A 26,388-nucleotide genomic window follows, 5' to 3' on the forward strand; every position below is an offset into this window, starting at 1 on the left:
ACTTCTTATTCTATCTCTATCTTTCTTTTATTTATTTCCTATCTTTATTTACATATGTTTCATTTGCGGCACTCTAGAGATGGCGCTAATTCCCTAATTTTTGCTCTATCTCTGTCCTTCTTTCATTATTTACTCTCCTTGTCTATACTTGCTGTATATTTTATGGGTTCTAAGTTCCGATATTCAATTCAAACATCATTATTTTAAAAATTATTTAACAGACTTTATTTAGATTATTTAAATCTATTTCTATAAAAGATCTCGCAAATTGATATTATTTTCATTATATTGTAATAATCGCAAATTTTAATTTAATAATGAGAAATATAATTCCACTCGTATATGAGTCTATTATTCATAGCAGAAGAATATTTATAAAAAGATGTATTAGAGAAATTCTATTAAATATTGATTTTATCAACTTTTTATCATTGATTATAATTTCTTCATTGCTCTAAATCGTAAAAAGTATATGAAATATTTTTATGCACGATCAATATTTAAGAATATAAAAATCAAAATCTTAATAAATCCTATTATATTATCCTATAATAAAATGCTAATATTATCCTATATCTTGTTAATAATATTAGGTACGATAATGATTAACAATGATGATTATATTAATTGGTATCAATACCTATTTTTATGTAAATATATTTTTAGCCAAAATGATTGTGAATTTTTAATATTTACATAAACAATTTCACGAAGGAAAAGAAAGATATACTTTCTTATTGAATATAAAATTATATTATTGACTATAAATTAGATTATAAGACATAATAATATAAACTGAACATTTTATAATAATTTATAATAAAATAGAAACAAAAAAAAACGACACGATATTTAAGTTGACGATCACTTTTAATAGTTGAAATAGGAAAACAATGTACAGATACAGAATTTACATTCCTAGCCGACGAAAGTTGCTAGATAAAATGTTAATCGTGTAGTAAAAAATGAATTAAAATAAAACGATACACTTAACGAGTGGCTTATCCATTGTATTTTCTTCTTTATCTATTCGCTTATCGGTTAGTCATTTACCTAATTACGATGATTGAATTATTTAATTATAATTATGCCTTTTGTATAGACACACAGGTGTGAATACGTAATGGAGATTCTTAAAAGCTACACAATGTTGTTTTCTCTTTACTTTGGTTTTAAAGTAAGGACTAGTATGTTGAGCTTCGCTCTGTCTCTATGTGTAAAGAACAAAATAGAAAAAATGAATTTCGATACGACGAATTTTGGCGAAGATTTCTTCTCGTAGAAAAAACCTAACATTTAAGCCATATGGGGCGATGTTTTTATCTTGTTAATGGCTGAAGATGCGCATGAGTACATCTCAGTTAATGTTATTCTTCGCTTTTGTGCGCCGTATGACAGTGTATTCGAGGAGATACGATCACATCCGCTATGAGCATAAGTGAGATAGAAGTCATGTACAAATTACGTGTACAAACATCGAATACATCGTAACACGACGTACACAATGAAATATTCTTCTTGTCATCCTAATTGGTTTATGGTCACGTGAGATGTCACACTTACGAAAATATTCGCGGAATATTAATTTTTTGTGCTTCGTATCAAACGAAATGTCACTTGTGATCAATGTTATTAGATATGGATGCGGCCTGTACAAGGTTAATGCAATAAAAATACAAATATTTGCCATATCTAAAATGGCAAATGACTTTTCCCACGAATAATCACGATTAGTAACATTACACGTAAGACCATAACCTTACACATTCTAATTAATTAATTTAAGTGCGATGAAGGCACGAGGCGTGTATTGAATCTTGTGCAAGGGGGTGCAATAAAATAAGCACAAGAAAGGGTATAACATTTGCCGCGTATCGTTCATAATATTCGCGTTAGCTTTTCTATTTTTAAATAGAACAAATATAGAAGAAATATTCATCGACGATTTACACAAATGACAAGCGAAGCTCACAGAGTAATGTTATACCATTTAGAATTGGAAATGTAATTTAGAATTAGAATGTAAAAATACTATGTATATATACAAGTAATTAATGCATACCAATTGCTCGGTAGCTTAGTTTATATTACACGATTTTCTTCTCTTCGTCTGTCTCTCTTATTCATTTTTTTCTTTTTCTTTTTTTTTTTTTTTTTTTTTAATTTTTTTTATTTTTTCTTTTATCGGAGAGCTTCTTTTTTCCCTCTTCAGTAATTTTTATCGATTGTACTTATAAACAGCGATGATTGCTCCAAAGAATTACATTGCATCGTAAATTCTGATCAGAAAAAATTAGCCATAACAGCGGCCCGCGTAACAATAATATCGTTCTCATTTAAATTTCATATATTTATACATCAAGAATGTCGATTTTTCTTTATTGGCACACAAACGGAAGCAACATATATCTGATGATACGCTTAACGATTTATCGTTTATCAGTATCGCTCGATATACGCGATAAATTTGTCTTTTTCTTTATTTGACGCGCAAGAAATCTGCTTTGAGACAATAAATTTATTTATTTTCCTTATGCGAATGCCCGATTATGTTTTCCAATTTCCCCCCCCCCCCATCATTCTTTTATTTGTAAAAGCGCAAAATTCAAAATAAATTTGTAATAATTGCTAATTTCGCTTTGTTTAAACAACTATCAAATAATGAAAAATAATATATTTTCAAAAACTTCTCAAAGCGGTCGCTCGTTTCTTATTTTGAGCGCGAGATTTTTTGCCTGTCGATTTGTAATGAAACGCAACAATCGATTATCGAAGAGATCGAAGAGTATCTTAATTGAAAAAGTGTTTTGTTTCTAACGAATAATCGAAATCGAATACAAAAATCGAGTCGTTCGAAGCATCAAAAAATGACAAACAACGGCTCATGTATTTATAACCAGTCTTCGCCTCTTGTACGGAAATGGTAATTTGGAACGGATAAGTTCGTCACGGTAAAATTCGTCACGTCACTTTCGGCGATTTATCGTATATTCGCAGTTTTGTCGCAACTTTATGTCGTTCTTTGTGCAGCGCCTTTATTAAGATACAAAACATAGAACGGCATGTACAATCATAATAGTATCGTCGGCGAGAGAGAATTATTTTTCTTTCTTTTATATTCGTTTTTTTTCTCTGTTGTTTTCTTAAAAGAGGAAAAAATAGAAAAAACGAATACCAAGAAAAACTATCAAAAGTTAATATGAACATTTATCTAGTTACGAAAGCTCTCGATCGTTTCTTTAAATTTGATATTAATTCGTTATGCATTTCATTTCTTTTTCCTTTTTTGTTCTTGTCTATCTAAGTTTCGTATATGTACATTATATACATGTAAAACGGTTAATTTATATATATATATATATCTCGTATCTTAATGATTGTATAATTAGGATTGACTATGTCTTAGAATAATCAACGAAATTATTAATTATTGTGTAAAATATCAAATATCGTACTGTTAGATGGTATGTCCATCTCCAAGGTACCATTTTGGACGAATATCGGTCCGTCTAACTTGCCTAGCACTTTGATGAGCAAATACTTTGGAGATTACATAATCTAATAATATCAGGTAATATTAAGTATAGATGATTTTCATTAATTACAAATATAAAACATGTATATGTAAATAGAATTCTTAATTATGCGCAAACATGATCTCTAATTGAGCATACGTGAATTTTATCATCAGTCTAAGCCGAACGATGCGGCTCCATACACAACAGCAGCGGTTAACAATACACGTTTCTTTTTTTTTTTTTTAAGCTTTGTAGAATCTACCGTAACAAATCAGTGTCCTTCTCGATTAATGAAATAACAATAGCGCATGCTACGAAAACGTTATATTCGTAAAACTTTCAAACAGTTCTCAAGCATAAAACACACATGACAACGGCGCGAAAAAGTATACAATGTGAACGACATCCTTAAGATTTCCTTGCCTTTTCTTTTGCCGCGCGTGCAAGTTCATTCTTTCGTTTCTTTTTATGTTACGTGTTTATTCAAGAATACAGGTATAGCAAATCCCATCGATTCTCGCATGAATCGATAGAATCGATCAATGATCGCGATAGAATGAAAATAGTATAGGATGCAATCGATCATCGATACTATCATTCACGCTCGATCTTTTCGAGACTCTATAAGTACGATTGCTCGGAACATACATATCTACGCAGCGATTCTCGTATTAATTTACATGGATTTAATCTGAAGTGATTTCTCGCATAGATGTGAGTGTTGAATGTGGATATGCGAATGATGCTGCATTTCTGTGTATTTTTGGAGCAATCTTACTTATTACGTATTCCTTAACTTACATTCGTACGATACGCGAGCCAAATTAGAAGCATGACAGTTACCAGGGACGTGCGTAGATTTCTCAACGTCATCTCTTGTTGATCATATTGAACATTGCAAACATAGATTCGTTCTTAATTTGTTCCTTTTCTGTTCTCGTTTTCACGATATACAAATTTTTTGAAAGAAATTCCGATTGGGCGCGTATCGATCATGATTTTTCTTTCATGGAAATTGAACGAAACTTACACCTTGTCGACCAATTTTTACGAGCTTTCGTTGCTCGTGGCGCTTCACGCGTCATCGTGTGTTCGCGAGACTCTTCCTTACAATAGGCCAAACATATGCGGTGTCTTTTTGTATTTCTTTTTTTTCTTTCTTTTCAAAAATATATGTGGACTACTTAGGCTTTCGATAAACGGAAAGACGCTGTCTCGTCCGATAACTGGAATAATTCTTTTTTTGTTTTCTTCCAGATATAATACGTGGCCTAGCGCGTAATAATCCTATACAATTATTTCATTATAGCTTAGGTAAAGTGAGACCCTCATATGATCCATTTTCTTTAATTACTTGTTTTTTTTCTGGAGTGTGTGAAACGCTGAGACATATCGCACTATTTACAAGGATAATCAATTTTTAATGGAAATAAATGCAAAAATATATATGTATAAACATTTAGTCGAACTACGTTTTCTTTCTGTCTTATCGTTTTGCATAAAGTCCTTTTATGCAAAAATGCAACTTCTAACTTGGCTGTGCCAGGGAAATAGTTTACTCTTAACTAAACTCATATTCGTATAATTAAACTTATGTACTATTGTCTTTTTTGAAGATATCACTACTCCAAGACACTCACTTTTATTTCTTTTCTTTTTGTTTGTCTTTCCTACTTCTTTTTTTTTTTAATTTCTATTGCATACATAATAGATTTCACTGATTATGTTGATTACATTTTTTTTTATATTGTTGTGATTCTTTTTAATAAATATCGTATCATTTCGTTGCGATATTATTTACTTTTTACTTGAATATATATATAGGTGGCTTGAAGCTATTGCCATTTTGAAAAAATAATATTAAGCGACTGTCTTTTTTTTTGTTAATAATAGGTTAACTGTTTTCACGTGATGCTAAGTCTTATTATCAATTAGTATAAAAAAAGTTTTGTATTCGCGGTACAAAAATAAAAATTAGGCAGTGAAGTTATATTGTAATATCGTAGTTAAAAAAAGAAAATTACTTACTAGCTATTTTTATAAAATATTATCCTTAAACGACAATTAACGATATTTATAAATATTTGGCATATTTATTGTAATTTAATTATAAACGCCATATGTATTGTACCGCGTAATAATAAATTGTTAACAATCATTTATTTTCTATTCCCTGATCGTGCCGATTTTGTTAATCGAAGTAATAAAACTATACATAAAAGATAGAAAACAAAATCAGCACTCATTGGATATCACGTGAAAACTGTTTACCTTATAAATATTCTTATTTCGTTCATATTTATCGTGCACAATTATAATATATTGAGTTTAATAACTAAATCTTATTTAACGAAATATCAATCATTTTAATAGCGAAAACATTTTTTTTATCGAACACATAAAATAGAATTAACGCTTTATGATATTTGCTATTTTATTTCGCGCCAATTCCCGTAACAATAATGACATGAACAAAGCGTTCATATAAATGCATTTCACGACAATCAATTAATTAAACTATTCGTATTAGTATTGACTTTAGGATTCGGCAGTGGAAATTCCGTATTTTATACGTAATATTTTATACGTATATATTAAAATTCAACGTTTTAAAAAATAAAACGATCATTTAATAATATTCATAGAAAATTACGAAATTACGAGTCACAAAACAAACAGAAAAAATAAACAATTAAAAAACTTATGATATGCAAACATGTTCATATCTACATATATATAATGATATACGAAGAGAAAAAGATGTTTTTTTATAAATTTTGAGTCGAATCTGCTTTTGTAAAATTGAATTTTATAGAAAATTTGCTTGATCACCCTCTTAACCTCAAAAAGCGCGGGAATCATGTCTCTAATATATGGAATAAAATATTAATCTATCAAAGTATAGTAAGCCCGAGAAAATAAAATCACTTCTATATCGCGGTCAATTGTTTTAGAATTTTCTTATCTAAATGTTTTCTACTATTTTAATATCTATCGAACTTTTTGAGTTCACTTCTCATACACGTTTTGATCACATTGACTGTCACTGATAGATCATTTCTCACAAATAGCTTCTGTTTATCTCACATATCACTATCCTTGAAAAAACTGTTCAATTTAACACAGAAGAACGCGTTTTAATGAGCAAAAGGGAAAGAAAAGAAGAAAATCAGTATTATTATACACAGATTACAAACATTGACAATTCTTTCCCTGTGTAAAACGATTGTCCCGTTTCCTCTTTAAAATTTCATGAATATGTCCGCCAATGCATTAATATTTTAACTAATTTTAACTAATATTTTAACTAATTTCAAAACGGACGGTCATTCATAAAAGAAAGAGAGAGAAAAAAAAAATAAAAAAAAAAGTGAAAAAATTATTTGGCATATTATTACATAATGATATCGAGAGTAACAGCATCGATAGAGTTTCGATATAACATTATCGATTTAAATCGAGATTTAAAATTCGACTTTCAAAAGCGCCATCGATCGAATATATTATAAATATAACGTATTTCTGAAAAAATTTAAAAATTGTGTATATATTGTTACGGCTCGCGAATTTCCCTGATATTTCGTTTCATTATTATATCTTTTTTTTCTAATTTACAATCTAATTTATCAGTTGGATCGCATGAGTTTATCATTTAATGATATTAACTCAGCAAAATGCAACTTAACCTGATCATACCTTTGTGCTCACTAGGATGAACATTCTCAGATGAGTTTCTTCCATCCACAAATTCGTCGATTTCCATTTAATTCACACGATGGATCATGTAAGTCTTTACATCACTATGAAGTCGTCACAATTAAGTAAAAGTGCGTAAATAAGCGCAATCAAAAACCACAGAAAGAAATAGTAAAAACAAATCGAATAAATCACTGACAGCATGCTAACTGTGGTATCACGAAAATATCTTCAGAGTTGATTCCAATGGGTTGTTCACAAGTATCAATCGTTCTTTTTAAAATGTGATATGCGAAAAACGTAATTATACGATCTATCATAAGATCCAAGTCGAGGTACGTATTTGATAATTATGTTCGCAGAAAAACTAATGAAACCAGCATATAAGGAATGCATATTGCATATTGCAAACGGTGTTACCGCATGCTACTTAAAAATTACGTATAGAAACCGCAACATCGGTTCCTCTTTTCCTTTGTTTCTATTTACATACTTCTATTACTTTCTTTTATGTTCAAGGAGGATAATGTGTATGAGAAAGTCGTCGAAGCACCCACACAAACTCTTTATGATCGCACAATTTCATCAAAAAAATTCTGTTTCACGTCCTCGAACGATATCAAACTGACATAACCATATATATATAGCTCAGTGAGATGTCGAAAACGATGAACGAAGGCCGAAGATTCGTGAAAGAATTCCATGATTCGACAGCCACAGATCAAGATGTATATTAGAGCCGGGTGGTTCTTTCTGTCACGATGATAGTCTCGTCCCTCGGTACGGCACGATACTTTCCACGCACCGAACTAGGGCCGAATATTGGCGATCCTCAGACAAGATGGCCATCAATATCGGAATAGGCTGGCGTGGGAGTGAAAGTCGACAATGGATGACCATGAGTGTGCGCGTTGCTGGATACCGACCGAGCAAACGTGGTAGGTGGTGGAGGTACCGACGGTGGTATCGGCGATTTTGATCCAGCAGTCATCACAGTCACATCCGGTGGTGGGACTGGACGTGGTAAGGTTCTGCTGCGTGTTAACGTGCCTGTCCCGCTACTCACATGACTTGAAAGCATATGTCCAGTGGGACTCATGGATGGATAATAACTACCTGAACCTGGATCACCCACCACTGGACTGTGATTCGTTTCATATCCCATATAACGGCCATTGTCGATCTCCACACTGTAGAAGTTCACGTCGTTTGGCGGTGCCGGACTAGGGTTTCCGATGTAACTCGACTTCGAAACTGTAAGAAATGTAATAAATTATAATCGAAGAATTAACATTTTACATAACACAAGAGGACTCTTTAAATTATATAAATTTGAAAGTCATTACTATGTTATACTAAAATATATCCTCTGAAATTTGAGTAATATACCAGAAAGTGTTCCACTGGCTGTCGTTCGCTGTGGCGGTGAATCCATGCTTATCGGAGGTTGAATGTGGTTGCCACGGCGACCAAGTGTTCCTTGATGATGTACCTGCATTTCCATATTCCCTTTTCCAAAATCTTGCATTGTTTGATCTATTAAATACGTGCTAGCTGCGGTCTTTCGTCCCTCGTCCTATTGCATTACATAGAGAGAAAGTATATCATTAAATTAACGTAGAATGGGGGAAAACCTACAATTTGTCTATGAATTTATTATTGACTACTAAACGCAATAAAATGAATCATTACTCGAGTAATTCTGTAATTTCGTAGCGTATCAGTATGAATTATACGCAAGTACGTTACCAGTTTTGCATGCATTAAAGCGATATACTTCGCGTCGCTGTATCGACATTAACTTCATCATTCTGATACATTACGAGAGATTCTCGGTGTGTTTTACGTGCATGGAAACTACCTCTAAACATCCACCCCGTAACTTGTCTATATTTAAGAGTACTGCAAGAAACGAAGTTAAAATTTGCTTAAAAATCGAAATATTATTGGTAGAATTCGCAGTAAGAAGAATGTACTACTAAAGCTTTTAAATAAAGGTTTTTTCATTATGAAAAGAAGAAAGAACTATAAACTATATAACATAGTAATTAAACTGAAAAAAAAAAGAAAAGAAAAAAAAAAGAAACAATAAAGAAAAGAATTCTAATTTAACAAAATGCCGAAGAAGGGAGAAGATCTAAAAATTCGAAAAGCTATTTCTATCAAGAAGAACCGAAATAACACAAGCGAAAGGGGTCCAAAACAGAAGCAAAATGAAACAGAAATGTGTTAATAGAACTCAAACCTACCCTCCGGCATTACTTGTTACTAAGAACATACTGACTGATCGCACTGACCACGTAATCATTAGTGTCGAAGTTAACGTCGCTCTTCTCGTCCGATACCGAACTTAATTCGCCGGTCATGGTGTCTCCATTCACGGTTGATGGCGCATACATATCCGCTGTTTGCGATTTGTTTATTCCTGCGCAAAGATAGAAACGTATATTATAAAATTTGCAAAACTTTCATGTTTCTTGCTTGTTGTATTAACATTTTAAAAGTGAAATTAAAATGTTAATCAATCCGATGATTGTGTGTCATTAATTTCTTTTTAAATTTAAATTTTTGTATCAAACTTCATTTAAAATCAAAGTAATATTCATATATAATAATGAACAAGTTTGTACAAAATTGAAACATAATAATATCTCTTTTATCGAAGTACTTTGCAAACAATATATATACATTTGTTGAAATAAAACAAGATAGAAAGTTTGTGAAAATTAACAATAGTGTGCACGTTGAAAGTAGCTGCATAATATTTTTAGTTTTAGAAGTAAAATTGGATATATCATATCCTATCACACAATCATCAGATTAAAATTAAAATATATTTACACATATATCAAATTATAATATTATATGTTATATTTTTTTTTTCAGATGACAAAACAAACCGGATCAAAATTCATTGTACGTAAATTAACTTACGAGATTTATTTCGCTTTCTCATAATGTACCACAACACGATGATGAAGATATTAATGATAAAAAAGATGAGGGAGGTTGCTGCAAACGTATAGATATAATTCATTGTAAAATCCCCCTTTTCCAAGAGAACGTCTGGCAGGTTCTCAGCGTTATTCGGCCCTGCAGGATAAAAGCAGAAAAAAGACGATATAGGGCTGATTGATTATATTTACCGGAACGTTGGGCCTTCTTTTTCGATTTTAATGTAGCAAAGACTATGGGCGCAGCAATGAGTAGGCAAACAGAGGCGGAAACAGTGATGATAATGACGATGATGTAGGAAGAATTAATCTCGCTGGATGTCACGTCGGTAGGTGGTGCCTCCCCTGTAAGCCAAGCCAACGCCCCATCACCGAATTGTTATTCATGCAACGACAACAGTCCACAATGGTTAGTTACAATTTTAGCGAATAGGATCGATCTATTATTAAACTATTGCCGTCGTGTCCACGGTGTTTAATTAGCACGCCTAAGTCCATCAGCAATGGTAATTCTTCGTTCGAGACTTCATCGTTACAAGCATAACGACCATTAATCAATTTATGTCATGGGATGCCAATCGGTTAAATACTGGGCAATTATGACGATCGATATTTATTCATTAGATGCGACGTGAATAAATGCTATTTTATTCGTTGCATTGTATATTCAATGCCATTAAGCTTTAGGTATTTCGTGTATCGATTCTTTTTTTTCTTCTTTGTTCCAGCAAAAAAAAAAAAGAAAATAGGATCAAATGGGATGATGAAGCAGACAAACGAGACATGATGTTGATTTAATGCAAAAATGCGGATATCAATTGCTATATAAGCTATGTTTTTTGTTTATTTTATGGGGATAGTAATTTAAAGGCATATAAGCAATTGTTTTTAATGGAAAATTTGATTTGGAAGAGGAAATATAATTAGTATATATAATGAGATTTAAACGTGGATATGTATTTTAAATATGGACTTCCTGAAAGATGATTAATAAAGCAAGCAAAGTACAACATTATATTTCCTTCACCAATTAAATTTGTTCTCTATTTTCCTAGAGAACAATTGCAAATATACATTTAAATTAAATAATAATATTTCATTACTCAAAGCTGACTACTATTAAATATGAAATTACATAGCTGCGCCCTATTCTTACTATTTTCCTTGAACCAAGCTACATCTTCTCATTGAATTTTACTATTATTATTACTATATACTCTACTAAACAAAACTAAATACATACGTATCCAATGATAGAATTTATTTCTAAATAAAAAAAAAATAATAAATATAAAATATTAATCTAATTGTTAGTCAATAAAAACCGTCTTTAATATCTTAGCAAACGGTTCAACATTTTAGCCTGGTTAGAATAGTCCAAAATTTAAAATTGGTTTTACCTAACAAAGCAACTACTTTGGCAAACAGCGTTGAAATGGTTAAAAAGTTAAAAAAGTAAAAAAAAAAAAAAAAAGACTTACGGAGCGTTTGAACTTTAACCAAGTCAGGTAGAAAGCCACTGTCCCCTTTCTCATTGATAGCTTTCACGCTGAACACATAGTACGTCCCAAGGGACAATCCTGTTATCGTGGTTTTATATTCTCCTGCCGATACATCCAGATAGTGGTATCGATGCTCGTAATCGAGAGCCTGCCTCCAACGTATCTGATACGAGGTTGGCAAACCACCATCGAATCCTCTTTTCCACACCAGTGTGACAGAATCGTGGGTGACGTTGAACACCTCAAGATCGCTAGGTTTGTCCGGCGGCGACGTCACATCTAGATGTATCATATCCGTCGATTGACCCATTTTGTTCGTTGCACGACACTCGTATTTTCCGTAATCGTGCGATGTCACGCGGAAAATGATCAGCGTCGAATTAGAAATTAATTCGCTTAACTGCAAAAAGAATCGCAAAATCGTTTATTGAGATTGAATGAACAGATGAATTTTCGGGATAAATAAGTTTCAGGATTTTCTCATAATTTTGTTTATATCTTTTAATTTTTAAATTTTATAAAATATTTGCATAATATAATTTATTGCTATTTATCTTTCTTTAAGGTTTGTTTGAGAAATTAATTGGAAACGAATTTAAATCTTGTAAAGAATAATTGAAAAATAGATCGAAAGCTTACATCAGTGTGCGTAATTCCGTATTTATGTTCCGTGACATTAGGAAGCAATGTTTTTCCATTAAATGTCCAAGAGAATCGAGGTAAAGGCGAGCCTCTTGCTTTGCATAACAATTGAACGTTTGCTCCTTTGTTTGCTGCTGCTCTTCTCGTCAATGGTGTATTCATCATTTGTGGTTTAACTGTATCAAAATATTATTTAAAAAAAACATACATATTAAAAACATACATATATGAATGTAAAACACGTACAGTTTGTGATGAAAAGAATAGGTTCAGAGGTGACGTTGCCAATTCCATTGTTAACTTTGCACTGATATTCTCCAACATCTTCTTGATCAGGATTCTCGATGTGCAGATAAGAAGTTTTATTGATGAAAGAGGTGGAATATCGACCGGAAAGTTCCGAATTTGAGCCAACTTTCTGCCACGTGACATATTCGTCTCCTATGGGACTACCGTCCACTTCGCAGAACAATTTCGCTTCGATTCCGGGAGAATATACTATCCCCGAAGTTGAGGTGCGTTTAATCTTTGCTGAATCTGAAAAATATGCGATGCACATGAGAAAATTAAGAATTTCCATGGTGTTAAAATTCAATTGATCGAATACTTAAATTTTTTCTTTTTTCATATAACTGTAAAAATTGAGGAAAATTGAAGATAAAATGAAACTTTAGTGACTTAAAATACAAATATAGTACAATGAAATGAGAGTGATGTGAAAATTTAGCAATTTAAAAATTTTGAAATATGAAGAATTTCATGAAGGGATTGCACTTACATTGAACAGTTAAGTTCAATTGATAAAATGTCGTGCCTTCTTCGTTAGTGGCTTCACAGATATAAGTTCCGGCATCGTGACGATCCAGTTTAGTGATATTTAACGTAGAAGCACGAACAGATATTCTTCTGTTATTACTGACCAGAGGCAAACCATCTCTAGTCCACGTATAACTTATCTCGTTAGGATTTCCCATAGCTGAAACGGAAATCACGAAAGGTTCGCCTTCCATTCCAATTAACTCGTAAGGCTCTATTGAGGAGAATATCGGCTTATCTGTAACAAAAAATTCATTTTTCTATTGAATCATGCTTTCTCCTCTAATTATTGAACATATATACATTATACACAATAACAAGGATGAGATCAATTTTGATATATATTTATAAATCTAAATCAATTACAAAAATTTTATTTTATGAGATTTGATTATTGCTCAACGAAGATAATCTTTCATCAAATTGTATACTTAATTGAATCTTAAAAAATAAAAATCTGTTAATATAATTTTCATTTAAGTTCAATCAATCTATTGATTCAATTTCGAGACATTTTTATGATACTTACACAATACGTCGAGCGTAGTAGCGTCGTGAATAGACCTGTCCATTTGATTGTTTCTCGCTTGACACGTGTACACTTCCCCGTTCATTTCTTCCGTTACGTCCAACGAGAGCTCGACGAACGATAGAAATCCCCCATGTAAGCCGGGCTTAGTGCCATTTTTGGTACCTTGCACCGGGATCCCGCCCTTCCACCACGACATTTCCGCCGCCGGATTACTGCTGCTCGATTCGCAAATGATACGACCCTCTTGGCCTGCGTGCAGATTCTGCGGCTCACGGGTGATCTTGACTTTATCAGGCGGAACTGTGGCAAAAACAATGGTGATTTTGAGTTAATTGTTCGGAAATAATTGCCACGAAGCTTTTCGAGACGAGATAAATTCATTTAAAGATTGGGGAGCAAAAGTAGGGGCTTCATTTATGTGGTATTAAAAGATAGGGATACAAATTGTTGAGAATAAATGCGATTGGCTGGAGGATTTTGAGATAGAATTTGGAGAATTTTAGAGGGTAGAATACAGAGGGTAAAAGGATCCTTCGAAGTTCACTTTGGAAGTTGGAATATATTGAAAATGAAAAAGGAATTTGAAAAGATCATTAAGAAAATAGATGAGAGATGAAAATATATCTTTGCATTTTTTTTTTTAAATATGTCCCTACGTAAAATATAAGATACTATATATTTTACTGTAGATCTTACAATTAACTTTCAAGACGAGCACTTTGAGCAGGGGAATTTGTGTTGCGGAATTCGCTGCTTCGCATCGTATGCGCGCATTATTGTCAGATGCATTTATGAGTATCGTTAACTCGCTTGAAACCGCATGGTCTCGCGTTCTCGTGGTTCCTGGTACCTAAAACAAAAGATATATATGGATAAATAAATATAAAGAAAACAAATATACAGATTATAATCGAAATTCATTCTTTTCAATTATATTTCTGAAAATTAATACAATATAATAAATAATCAATAAAAAATATAATTATATTGCAAGAGGAAAACATAAAATATATCAATAATAAAATATATATTGTAATAATTGAAACCACGGATAATGGATAATATTAAAAGATAATAAATTTATATGAAAATATCATAAGAATTTAATTAAAATTTTCAATTCGATTCGTATAATCGATGATTCACATTTAATCATTATTTGTAAATACTATTATATATAAATAATGATCAAGAATTATATTCACCTTTCTATCATTCTTGTACCAACTCAACGTGGCGAGTGGATTTCCAGAAGTTGCGGTGCACAACAATCTCAGTACCGTTCCTGCGTCAATCGTCGTTCCTTCCTCGTAGCCGGTGATACTAAGTTTCGACGGTGGATCTGTCGCAAAACAAATATAAACTAACGTCGTATAATAGATACAATCTACTGGACAAGACACAATATCGTAGTATCTTACAAGACATTACAAGACATTCAAATTACCCGACAAAACGCATCGCAGAAGATGTATCAGGATAATATTCTACATGGTTCGAGTTGAACAGAGAAACTTTGTACACGAAACTATAGATTCTACGAATCGATGAAATTAATTCTGTCCAATAAGTTCGTATTACATTTATAGATATATTCAAGATTCGTGTTCGAATATTTCATGCTCGATTCAGATTCGTAGATCTCGGATAAACTGACAAGACACGCCAAGTCTTAGTATTAGTTTCGTATATATTAATCTCAAACTCCGTCCACATCACTCTTCCAGATTATGTTTACATTTCGTTCATTCGTTTAATTACATCCGTCCTTGTACACATCAGAATTGCGTGTTACTCACAAATCACGGTTATGGTGTGGGTTCTGACGACGTTCTCGGTCAGTTTCACGTTAGACGCGTCGCATATCACGACTATACTGCGACTGGTGCGATTTATGTTGAACGTTACGTTGGACGTGGTGATCCAACCACCTTCGGGAGCTGGCTCCGTTCTAGAAGCGTTGCTCTCGAAATTGTGACCGTCCACTGTCCACTTGATATCCGCGGGAGGATTCGAGTTCTCCGTGGTGCAGGTGATCACCACTTGTTCGTCGGCTTTCGCTTCTGTTGGCCCGGTGATCGTCACTCCGGATGGCGCGACTGGGGAAAAATAATTGTAATTCGAATTGAAGTTCTCTTCCTGGCCGTGAAACGTGTGGAAATGACGTAAGAAAATGGAGAATGATTAAAGTAATTTATATTTTATAATCAAATATCTAAGTTAAGAAAAAAACGTGTAATTTTTGTGTAATTACGAGATAAAAATACTTACAAAGTACAGTCAGATCCACGTGCACTTTTAAAGGTTCCACGCTCATGATATTGAATACCTCGCATCTATATCTCGCGTTATTATCTTGCGCTTTTGCAGTAATGGACAACACGTTCTCAGAGAAGTGGCCCTCGTTCCTGTAGGGTGATGAGATCCTTTCGTTGTTCTTGTACCAGAATATTTGGGGAGGTGGATTTCCTCCGCGAGATCGGCAGGTCAGGTCCAATTGCTGTCCACGTTTCACGGTCTCACCCTCGGTGTAACCTTCGATGTACGGCATAGTGGGTGGATCTGGAAAAATGATTCGATCATGCAAAGTTTCGAGGTAAAAAAAAAAAAAAAAAAAAGAATACATACATAGGACAAAGAATGGGGATCTGTTCTCGTTGTTTTAGTAATGGAAAAAGTTTCTCAATAAAAGTTTCAAACCGGAAGAGGCGAAGAAGGGATAGCGACGTGTAAAATTAACATGTCAGGTCGTATCGCAATCGTTCGATGGATTCTTCTTCTGCTTCATATATAGCGCTGATTGATTATCACGCGTAAGTAGAAATAATTGTAATTATCACGAGGATAATTTCGTTCTAGTTTTAGTAATTAATGAGTCAGACAAATGAGCCAATAAATCGGTGATGTAATGATCGATATAATTTAGACGATTACTAATTAACTAATTTGTCGTAACATTTCCTCAAGTTCCTTGATCAGGATTATTAATTGGATTTGGTTTAATTTGGTACGCGATTATTTTCACACTTAGAAATGACTAGATACGATGGAGTTTCTTCTTATTAATATTAATATTAATATATGATTTTCGAAAATTGTACTCACAGAAAACAGAAAGTTTGATGGTTGCTCTTAAAGGCATACTGTAGGGTAATGCAGGGTGATTAGCTTCGCAAGTATAATCCATGTCGTTGTCATCAGCAGTGGGAACAATGATGATGGAACCGTGGGTGTCGTACTTGAGTAATTCCTTCTTGTTCTCACCTGGCTTTTGTACTTCTTTGTCTAAAACAAATGGTAAATCATAATTTTATATAATATTCTAGAGAATATTCTAAGATGTAAAAAGTGTTAGAAATATGTATTTTCTTACAATTAATACCAAAAATGTCTTGATATCATTCAATTTCTATTAATATTTCATTAACAAAAATTTAAACTTAGAATATAAATTTATATGAATAAATATTTTAAACAACTTTGATTATGAATTATTAAATTGCATCGTATCTTTTTAAATTTATTCGTTATTTTATGAAAATAATATGATGAAATATTTTTTAGAGTAACCAATAGTATACATTTGCATGTTACATTCAATAAAAAAAAGAGACGTAGAAAGGTTATCAAATAAAAGGACCTTTTTCGTGACTTGTGTAATTTAACGTCTCTTGGGTCGATTTTCTCATGTTCCCTTTTTATCTTGTCCGAATGCGAACTCTCATCCATCTTTTATAAAAATGTACATACACATGTTCCCATAAAACTAAGTAGATCCTCTTAAAGCTTACTCCAAAGATACCATAGATTAAGAAAACTTTAAATTAAATTTATTTCTATAGGATCATGCACTTTGAAGTCTTCTTTCCTATACGATCTTTCCCTTAAGATTCAACATAAATTATCCTTATGATAAAAATTTTTTGATAATATAGTAATGTTATTTAAATGAAACACGCAGAAAAAGAAGAATAATTTGTTCACAATGAAGATATTTATATTATTAATCGTAAATAAAATAAAATCTATAAAATATTTTTGTAAAAAGTAAATTTTTAACAGTGATATATTCTGTACTGAATATTCTGAAACTATGCCAGTTTAGCTTTAAAAAATTACAAATTTCCAATGAATTCTAACAGTACAAAAATTAACTTTTCTCTCTAAAGTTTTTCAAATTTTTGACACCACGTTTCAATTATATTTACTCACATTATTGATTATTATCGATTGTTTTCGAAATACTGTTAAATCATTATATATAAAAATAATGAAATAAGATCGGACAGGCTTTTACCTGAAACAACGATACCTATTAATTTTCAGAAGCCTTCCACAACGATGCTATTAAATGTAACACGCGAGAGCGTCACTATGAAATACGATTTTGTTCTTGATGTTTCACCTTTAATTCCACCTGGGACAAGTTATTCTATAAATTATTCATCGTCAATTTCTATCTTATTTATTTAAATTTCTGTTTTTTTTTATTTTATTTTCATTTTTAATCGATACTTGTTAAAAATTCGGGTCAACTCGAATTGTTAAAACGACGCATATAATTTAAGATTTAATCGAAACAGTGAGAATTTCGATTATATCATGCTCAACGTGGCTTTATGCAAATTTGCCTGGTACCTCGAAATGATCTTTGTTTGGAATTTATTTGTTAATTTATCGTGAAATTTATTTGTGGCAAATATAATCAGTTGCAAATAACAAATAAGAGTACATTCTTATTGCTATTTATTCGAATTACACAATTGAAGTAGAAAGATTATATATTAAAAAATTGGAAATTCTGAATTTTACGATATATATTAAAGATCTTGAAACATTCGTTGATTAATAATTTTACTAAGTATTTCACTCTCCAAGTCGACTGTCCGATATTAATTAAATTTAATGATATCGGTGTTTGGTTAATTGATACCTGTCCTCGACGACGTACAGAGATATGAAAATTATCGTCGACTATTTTCAATATTAATTAAACGATTGTCTTGCAACCTGCTTTTGATGTTAATTATACGACTATTTCGTTAGTTAATGGATAATGTAATTCTCACCATAAATTATATCTTGTTCACTATGACGATTTTACTCGAAGTCGAAAATATACTTTATTTAATAACATTGAAAAAAATTACGAAATATTGATTGAAATCTTCACTAAAATTCTATTGATATTATTAAATATATAAGGTTTCCTTTCTTTTCGAGATACTTTTACAAATTATCTAACCGTTCGTTATAAAACATTTATAAAAGAAAAAATTGCAAATTTAAAACAGAGAATTGTCGTAAAATATAATTTTAATTAAAACATGTCTCAGCAATATTGCAATTTTAATTCCACCAGTATCATTAGTTATAATTGTTAATAAAGTTAGACAGCTGAAGCTACCACTGATTTAGTGAAAGGAGCAGAGGTAATAGGAATGCGATCAATGAAAAGCGCGTATCGATTTAGAAACCAATACGTAACTCACGACGTGGTGGAGCATGTGCAAACGACAGGAAGAACTTGCATGGGTGCAATTAGAAGTAGACTAACTCGGAGACTTAGTCGTAAACCACCGAAATTTTGTCTCAAAGTATGAAATCCGACTGACTGAACAGGCAACGAGAATGTTTCTCGAGTTCGGACGAGAAAGGCATTCGAATTCCCTGATGGAATTAAAATCGAGAAATTTCGATCAATCTCACTAACGATATTTCATTAATTTTCATTTATTATTTTTTTAATCCGTTTTAAAATTCGTTGTAATTAAAAAAATCACTAATAATTTAAGGAATTTTCTAATAAATTCATCTTTATTTTTCCTTTATCGATATAGAGAGAGAAATTCGAAACGAGACACGTGCAGGAATTATTTTCAGGATTTTAAGAAGAAATCTGATCGTGGACAGAAAATTTTGTTCGATCAACCGAGGGTACACGAAACGAGAGGATTTTCCATTTTCTATTTTATCGTGTTGATTTTTAATTTTTTCAAGGAACTCCAATTTCCCAGTCGCGACAGTATTTTCACAGTCAACGGCCAATTTTCTTTTCTTTTAAATGAAAATTATTTTCATCCATATATTCTAACGAGGAGAAGGGGATAATTTCTCCTCGGGTTAAGGAGTGTAACAAATGATTCCTCTTGTAAATAAATTAGCGGGGCCAGTCTCTCGAGTGTAATACACCGAAGTACAAAAATCTTGTTATCTCGCGATTATTTCACGAGCGAATATTTGTCGGAACTCGATATCTTTCCATTTCCATTTTTGCATTTTCCCTCCCTCCGTATTCTATTCTTTTCTTACGCGTTATATCGTGAAATATCATTTTCTCGTGTCTATTTGTTATATTTAACGCGATAACGAGCTCTTGGTCGTAAAGGGAATTAGAACGTGTCGTATTCTTCTGATAAATTGAATGATAAATTCGAACGATTTTAAAAATACTCAAATAATATTTGGAATTAGCATTTATATATATTGAGATGTATGTATTTTTGATTAGTTTTACATCTATATGATTGGATTTGGATACTATAGAGAAATAAAAAATATGAATTTTTTTTTTTAAGAATACAAGATATTAAATATTTGGAATTTAATTAAAGAAATATAAATTCAAGTTATTATTAAATTTCTTAAGATTCAAGAATTATTAATATCATATAATAAAATTTTCATCCATGTTTTCAATTCTTTCATATATATATATATATATACACAATAATCAACATATTGTCATAATTTTTTCACACAATTTTTCTATTGTCAAAGGCTAAAAAAAAAAAAAAACACGGTGAAAGAATGTCAGAGATGAAACATTACATTTACCGTAAATTTAAAAAAAAAAGAGAAAAGAATAAAAAAGGACTCGAATTGATATTAATAAATCTCTTTCAAGATCGCTTTCGAACTACGTTTCCTAGAATCAAAGTACTTTCATCGTTAATAAATAAAAACGTGCATTTTCTTCCCGTGCATATTCAGCTTCCCTTTCCTCTCTCATTCTTCTCCCCCTTTCTCCTCTTATTATCACTAATCTTATCACTGATTAAAATTGATCAAAGGAACGAAACGCATTCTTTTCTCTTTCTCTTTTTTTCTTTTATTTTTCGAACGATTGATTCGTCGTCGAGAAACGACGTTAAACGAGGCGAAAGGAAGGGAGGAGGGGGGAGAGGAGAGGGGATTAAACGACGAGAGAGAAGCAATTGCAATTAATATCGTCGTCATGGACCAGTGGAGTGGCCTTTATCGTTCCAGCCAGGCGAATTACGAACGAAAAATCTTCACGCAGCCTGTACGGCTGTAGATAAAACTTTCAAGCTGGTGGAACAAGTACTGCAAACCATAGTTACGACCCTGGGGATCATGAAACGTTAACTATGTTGGAGCAGCACGAAAAGAACGGGAATATGGGATCGTGGAGGAGGGGAATGTACAAGGGAGATCGATCTAAAAGGAAGAGCGAGCGAGCGAGCGAGCGAGCGAGCAGAGAGAGAGAGAGAGAGAGAGAGAGAGAGAGAGAGAGAGAGACGAATGGAAGTGCATTGTTGGAAAGGATATAATGGAGCAACTAAGACACTCTATTAAGTTATCCTCTGGTGTGCTTTCAAAAAACACTAGGTAGAAGAATATAGCGTGGCCTCGTTTAAATATTAAAACAACCCTCCCCGGAAAAATGATTTGAACTGCGCCAAGGAAGAAGCGAAGAGAAAGTTCCGGCACTTTTTACGCCAACGTTCCAGACGATCCACCGGATAAATGTGGCCTGCGGAACAATGTCGTAATTTGAACGATTACACGTCGGAATTTGTCTTTGGGGCTTTGGGGATACGATTATGGGGTGGATCTTTCTTAACTTGTCGCGCCCTCGTGAGAGATCGGGTTTATGTTAAGAATCAAGAGGATCAGGTACTTGATTCTCATCGATCCACCCTCATCCACCCTTTCTGCCCAATTCACCGATTGTTAACCGATTTCGAACGATCTTGGCACAAATTGGGAACATTTAAAGAACATTTAAACAAAAATTTTGCTCGGGACATTCGACATTTTAACTTGTACGTCTTTAAAAGTAGAAAAATAATAAATTGAAGAACGCGAAGTAATTTCCTGTTACGTTGAATTTTCAAACTATATTGCTTCAAAAAATTCATTATTCGTTGTGTTATTAGTTACACAATTAAAGATAAATATCTTTGTTGCTGCTAAACTAATTTTCCTAAGTAATAAATCTACGTAATTCTACTTAACAACGAACCGACTCCCCTATCCAATCAATATTTTTTAAAACTTCCAACAATTTGTTACTCTCGTTATTGCATACACTTTAGCAGCCACCAGCTCCTCCTTACATATATATCCATTTTCCATTAATCACTCAAAGTCAGGTCACCCGAACTCAAACAGACTACAAGACAAGTAATTAGACTCGTACGAGCGCAAACTTAAACTCAAGAACTTGACTAATCTGAACAAGAGGATATCAATTTTCCCTTGATGGAAGCACAAATTTCAAGCTTCAAATTCATAAAAAAAAAAAATCAGTCGCGAGATACGTCTCGAAGTTACCTCTCGATTTTGGAAGGAAAAGAAAAAAACAAAGGGATCGTGTAGAAGAAAGTGGGAAAAATTTTACACGTATAATGATACAATTTGGATTCGAAGAGGATCTAAGGTTCTTCATTCAAAAACGGTTTTGATTCCTTAGAAAAGATAGTAACAAGTACAGGATAGCATAGAACGATGACACGGTCTTCAGGACATGTTCTTTGACGAATCCGGCAAAGCGAGTGGCCACTTTGACAAAAAATGTCCGAGAAAAGTCGAAGGGAAGTTTTAAGCGCCGCTTTTCAAAGCTGGTTCGCGACCTGAATTTCGTACAACCTTTTGTTCCGGATCCTCGTTCCACCTGTATTTGTTGCAAACGTAAAAATACGCGAAACACGGTCACTTCCTCTTAGCCGCGAGATTGCTTGCGATGAAAATTTCGTAAAATTTCTATTTTTTTTCCCCCATCTTTTTTTCCAGACTCGTTGTATTACGTCGTTTTTGGACGTGGATTCTGTGACGCAAAATTCTTTAGCTCTCGCGTATACGTTTTTCGGTCATTCTTTTCCTTGTCTTTTCATTTTTGGGGAAATAAGTTGAGGAATTTGCGTGATAATATTGTGAAATAAATAGATAAGATTTCCTCTTTCAATTTAAAAAAGATTTGATAATCTCGAGTTGACGAAGAAGTAAGAATTTAAATCATTAAGTTTGTTTAGGTATTAATTTTTTCTCTCACTTTAAACTATCATTTTCGCAATAAATATTTGGAAAAATCATTCTTAACTGATTTCACTTAAAGTACATCCCAACGTATTCAACGTACACAACGTTTCTATCCAATTCGTAAATCCATAGTAGAACACAACAAGAGGATTCATCAAACGGTTCGCCGATCACTCCCTATTCTCGATCAATAATAATCGAACTTCAACCCAAACTACTTCTCCCAATACCGATACTCATTCCATTCGATTCTCATTCTCGTTCCCCCGGCATCCCTCCTTGTATCTATCCGACCGGTTTATAAACTTTAGGATTGATTAAATCACGACAACGGCACGGTCGCGAAATTTGAATAAAGATAACGAGCCCGACGTTATTAACCACCGCGTCTCTGTTTCATATTCATTTAATTATTACGTAAAATAGCGTGGAAGAAAGCGGGGAAATAACAGGCGGAGAAGATCTTTGCTCGTCGAACCATTATGCCCTCCTTTCCCTCGTGTCACGACGCCTATCGTTTCTCCACTCTCCCGCGCCACTCATCTTTTGTAACCTTTCCCCCTTCCCCCTCGACGTCTGTTCGACGTTGTTTCTCCTTTTTATTCGGGGCTATACGCCTCCCTTGTTCAGGGAGAGGATCGATATAACGCCCGGCAGAAGGCGATTTCGCCGTTTGAGAATCGCTCCTTCCTGTCCCTTCCTCTCCCATCCAGGGGAGAGCTAAGAAGAATCCTGTTTCCTTCTATTCCTTTTGTTCCCTCCCCTTTTGTTTTCTTTTTTATCCACCGAGTCGAATAGGAATTCTCGTTCGTAGGTTCTTGTCGAAGCTAGGGCAACGTCTACGTTCGCCGGCCTTAATTGTCGGTAAAAATGGATTAAAGAGGGATGGATCCGGGCAAATCGACACAGGGGAATCCACTTTAAGCGGCGCTTTTGTGCAACGATCGATTGACTCGGTGGGGGATTAATACTGGAGGAATTTGTACCTCGGTTGCGTGAAAGGGATGAAGGGTTTGGGATAGGTCTTGGAATGTGTGTATTAGGTGGGAGGAATTGATCCGAGTTAATGAGAATTGATGTTACTTCTGAGGAAAAGGAGATAATGCCAAATTCATTTTTTGGAAGGTTAACAGTAAGATTGTGTTCATCTAAGAATAAGATTTAGAAAAATTCCTTTGAAACAAATCCCTTTTTAAATGGTTGTTATAAATGTTATTTTAATATTAATTTAATATTCTAAAGATATTTTTAGAATTCTATTATAAATGTTTCTATAACATTTTCTCAGATATGGAAGAAACTGTTTATATCTTCTTAATTACTTATAATAATATTTAAAATTTCATTCATGAATTTTGTAACATGCGATACGATGAAATAGTTGAAGTTCTTCTATGTTAATTAATTACATACTGTTTTAATTTTATCCGTAGAGAAACACTTGATACTAAATATTCATCCAAACGATGATAAAATGAAAGAATGGTATATTCTTTTTTAAAGGAGAAATCTTCTTAAATTCCTAAATTTGACTAACAAGAGGAAATTTGAAAATGGAATTTAACTGGTAATTCACTGGATTCAAGTAAACAAAGATTAATCATAGCTCGAGAAGATTGTACAAGGATTGAATTTAATTTCGACAAGAAAACTCATTCGTCTCGTTTACTGTCCCGACTGTCAGGATTCTGTCAATTATTTCCGGCCGATCTATTTTGTCGAATTTCGTGACACAATCTATTTATTTCGTGTTATTTTAATATATCAAAATCTGTTGATTAACGTATACATTTCTCATCGAATCGTTTAACGAAATATTCCTTAAAAATTCCAAATTTCAACAATTGAAAGAATAAGAATAAACTATGAATTCACTCACCACCCTCGATGGAAATCGGTGTGGTCGACGTTTCACCCCCTTTGATCTGAATGTTTCCACGATACCAGGTAATCGTGGCTGCAGGTTTCGCAGATCGTACCACACATTCCAAACGACGAGATTCTCCAACCTTCACCTCGATCTTCTTCTTGTTCGGATGGTTGCTGATCTCCACTTTCTGCGGCGGCGCTGCAACAGAAAGGACAAAAGATATTGTCAATAACAATTATATTTAATATTTAAGATGTTATATTCATATATGTGATTTTTAGAATTTCATTGCAAACTGTTATATTTTAATTTAAAACAAGATTAATGATAGAAAAAATTAGCAGATCTTGATCACAATTTTTGAATAATAACATTATTTTTATCGTAATTCTTGAATATAAGATCTTGAGATACGATCTCATTTTTTTTTTTTTTTTATATAAATGGATTCAGCTAAGCGAAATTGAGAAATATTGCTCTTGTGTGTACTTGTCAAGTTGAATAAAAACAACTATTCTAGTTTCACAGAAGATATTTTTGTTATAAAGAAACGGAACGGTTATATAAAAACTTCACAAAAAACTGTTCTTCAAAAGTTTCAGCTAAAAAGTAACTTCTCCGCTACGCTTAAGCTCGCTTTTTTTTTTTACGAAGGATTCTATGCTGGAACAAACATACGGGAAAGTACAAGCCAGACGCGTACCTAGAAAACCACTTTTCACATGCTCGAAGCGCTTGGTTAACTAACGTCAATGTGGTCTTTGGAAGTTGCTATCATAACGAAAAATATGACACGGTTATTTACAATATCAAGATAATGTATTCGTCATTTAATCTTACAAATATTCGTCTACATAATGAAATAACAAACAAAATTTATTTATCAAACTATGGGTATTATTGCAAAAATTAAGAGATAATTAATTCTTCCATTTTAATCTCGAGAAAAAAAAGTTGAAAAATATTTTTATTCCAAATAAAAATCCACCGTTTTTCGAAGAAGAATTTATTCGAACGGTGAATTCAGAATAGATATCTCATGATTCAATTTAATCCGCATATAATTAATAACTTAATGATTTAATTTGGATCAATTATTTTGACAAGTGACATTCCATCTCACGGCGAGATTTTTAAAATTTAGAACACCCGTTTCAAAACTTAATCCAAACTGTCACGAATAAGTAAAGGAAATATAACGATCAATTCCCTATTTCGAATAATTCAACAGCAAAGAAGACATTTCTCTTTAAATTTAAATTAAACGAGTTCAAAATAGAACACTTCGAGATTTCCTAGATAACAAAATATATACTCAATGAAGCTTTTCTCGATACGATAACCAATAATCGTATGTGTAAGTACAAAGAACAAAACGTTCACATTACGCGCGAGGTAAACACAATTTCCCTTCTATCGATTCATCCGGTAATCGATAGAACTATGCCAGTAAACGGGTAAACGTACGGCGTCTTTTTCCTCGTTTTGCATTATTAATACCTTGTTCCAGATACGCTCGCGGATAGCGTTTAACTAAATATAAACGGCCGTTTCCTTCGACCGAACGAAAATT

At 32.9% G+C, this 26,388-nt stretch overlaps 1 protein-coding gene across 2 annotated transcripts in view; it reads right to left on the reverse strand.

Moving 5' to 3' along the window:
• Positions 1-7,440: 7,440 nt before the first annotated feature.
• The window catches only part of sns (sticks and stones), a 352,986-nt gene continuing 334,038 nt past the window's right edge, over positions 7,441-26,388 (reverse strand). The window contains exons 4-18 of one of the 2 annotated variants that reach the window (XM_086910434.1): positions 24,825-25,013; positions 16,766-16,945; positions 15,932-16,222; positions 15,460-15,759; positions 14,866-15,002; positions 14,357-14,510; positions 13,658-13,960; positions 13,091-13,366; positions 12,559-12,849; positions 12,310-12,488; positions 11,650-12,070; positions 10,149-10,307; positions 9,512-9,639; positions 8,604-8,790; positions 7,441-8,468 (exon numbers count right to left, since the gene is read on the reverse strand). In XM_086910434.1, coding sequence (XP_086766560.1) covers positions 8,047-8,468; positions 8,604-8,790; positions 9,512-9,639; positions 10,149-10,307; positions 11,650-12,070; positions 12,310-12,488; positions 12,559-12,849; positions 13,091-13,366; positions 13,658-13,960; positions 14,357-14,510; positions 14,866-15,002; positions 15,460-15,759; positions 15,932-16,222; positions 16,766-16,945; positions 24,825-25,013 — 3,617 coding nt within the window. In that variant the 3' untranslated portion in view covers positions 7,441-8,046. Of the gene's footprint in view, positions 8,469-8,603; positions 8,791-9,511; positions 9,640-10,148; positions 10,308-10,360; positions 10,514-11,649; positions 12,071-12,309; positions 12,489-12,558; positions 12,850-13,090; positions 13,367-13,657; positions 13,961-14,356; positions 14,511-14,865; positions 15,003-15,459; positions 15,760-15,931; positions 16,223-16,765; positions 16,946-24,824; positions 25,014-26,388 lie in introns of both variants that reach the window. The other variant, XM_012493365.3, reaches the window with a different exon arrangement.

This window comes from Apis florea, unplaced genomic scaffold (genome assembly GCF_048593485.1).
Source record: "Apis florea isolate Af1SG1 unplaced genomic scaffold, ASM4859348v1 contig_3184_pilon, whole genome shotgun sequence".
NCBI lineage: Eukaryota > Metazoa > Arthropoda > Insecta > Hymenoptera > Apidae > Apis > Apis florea.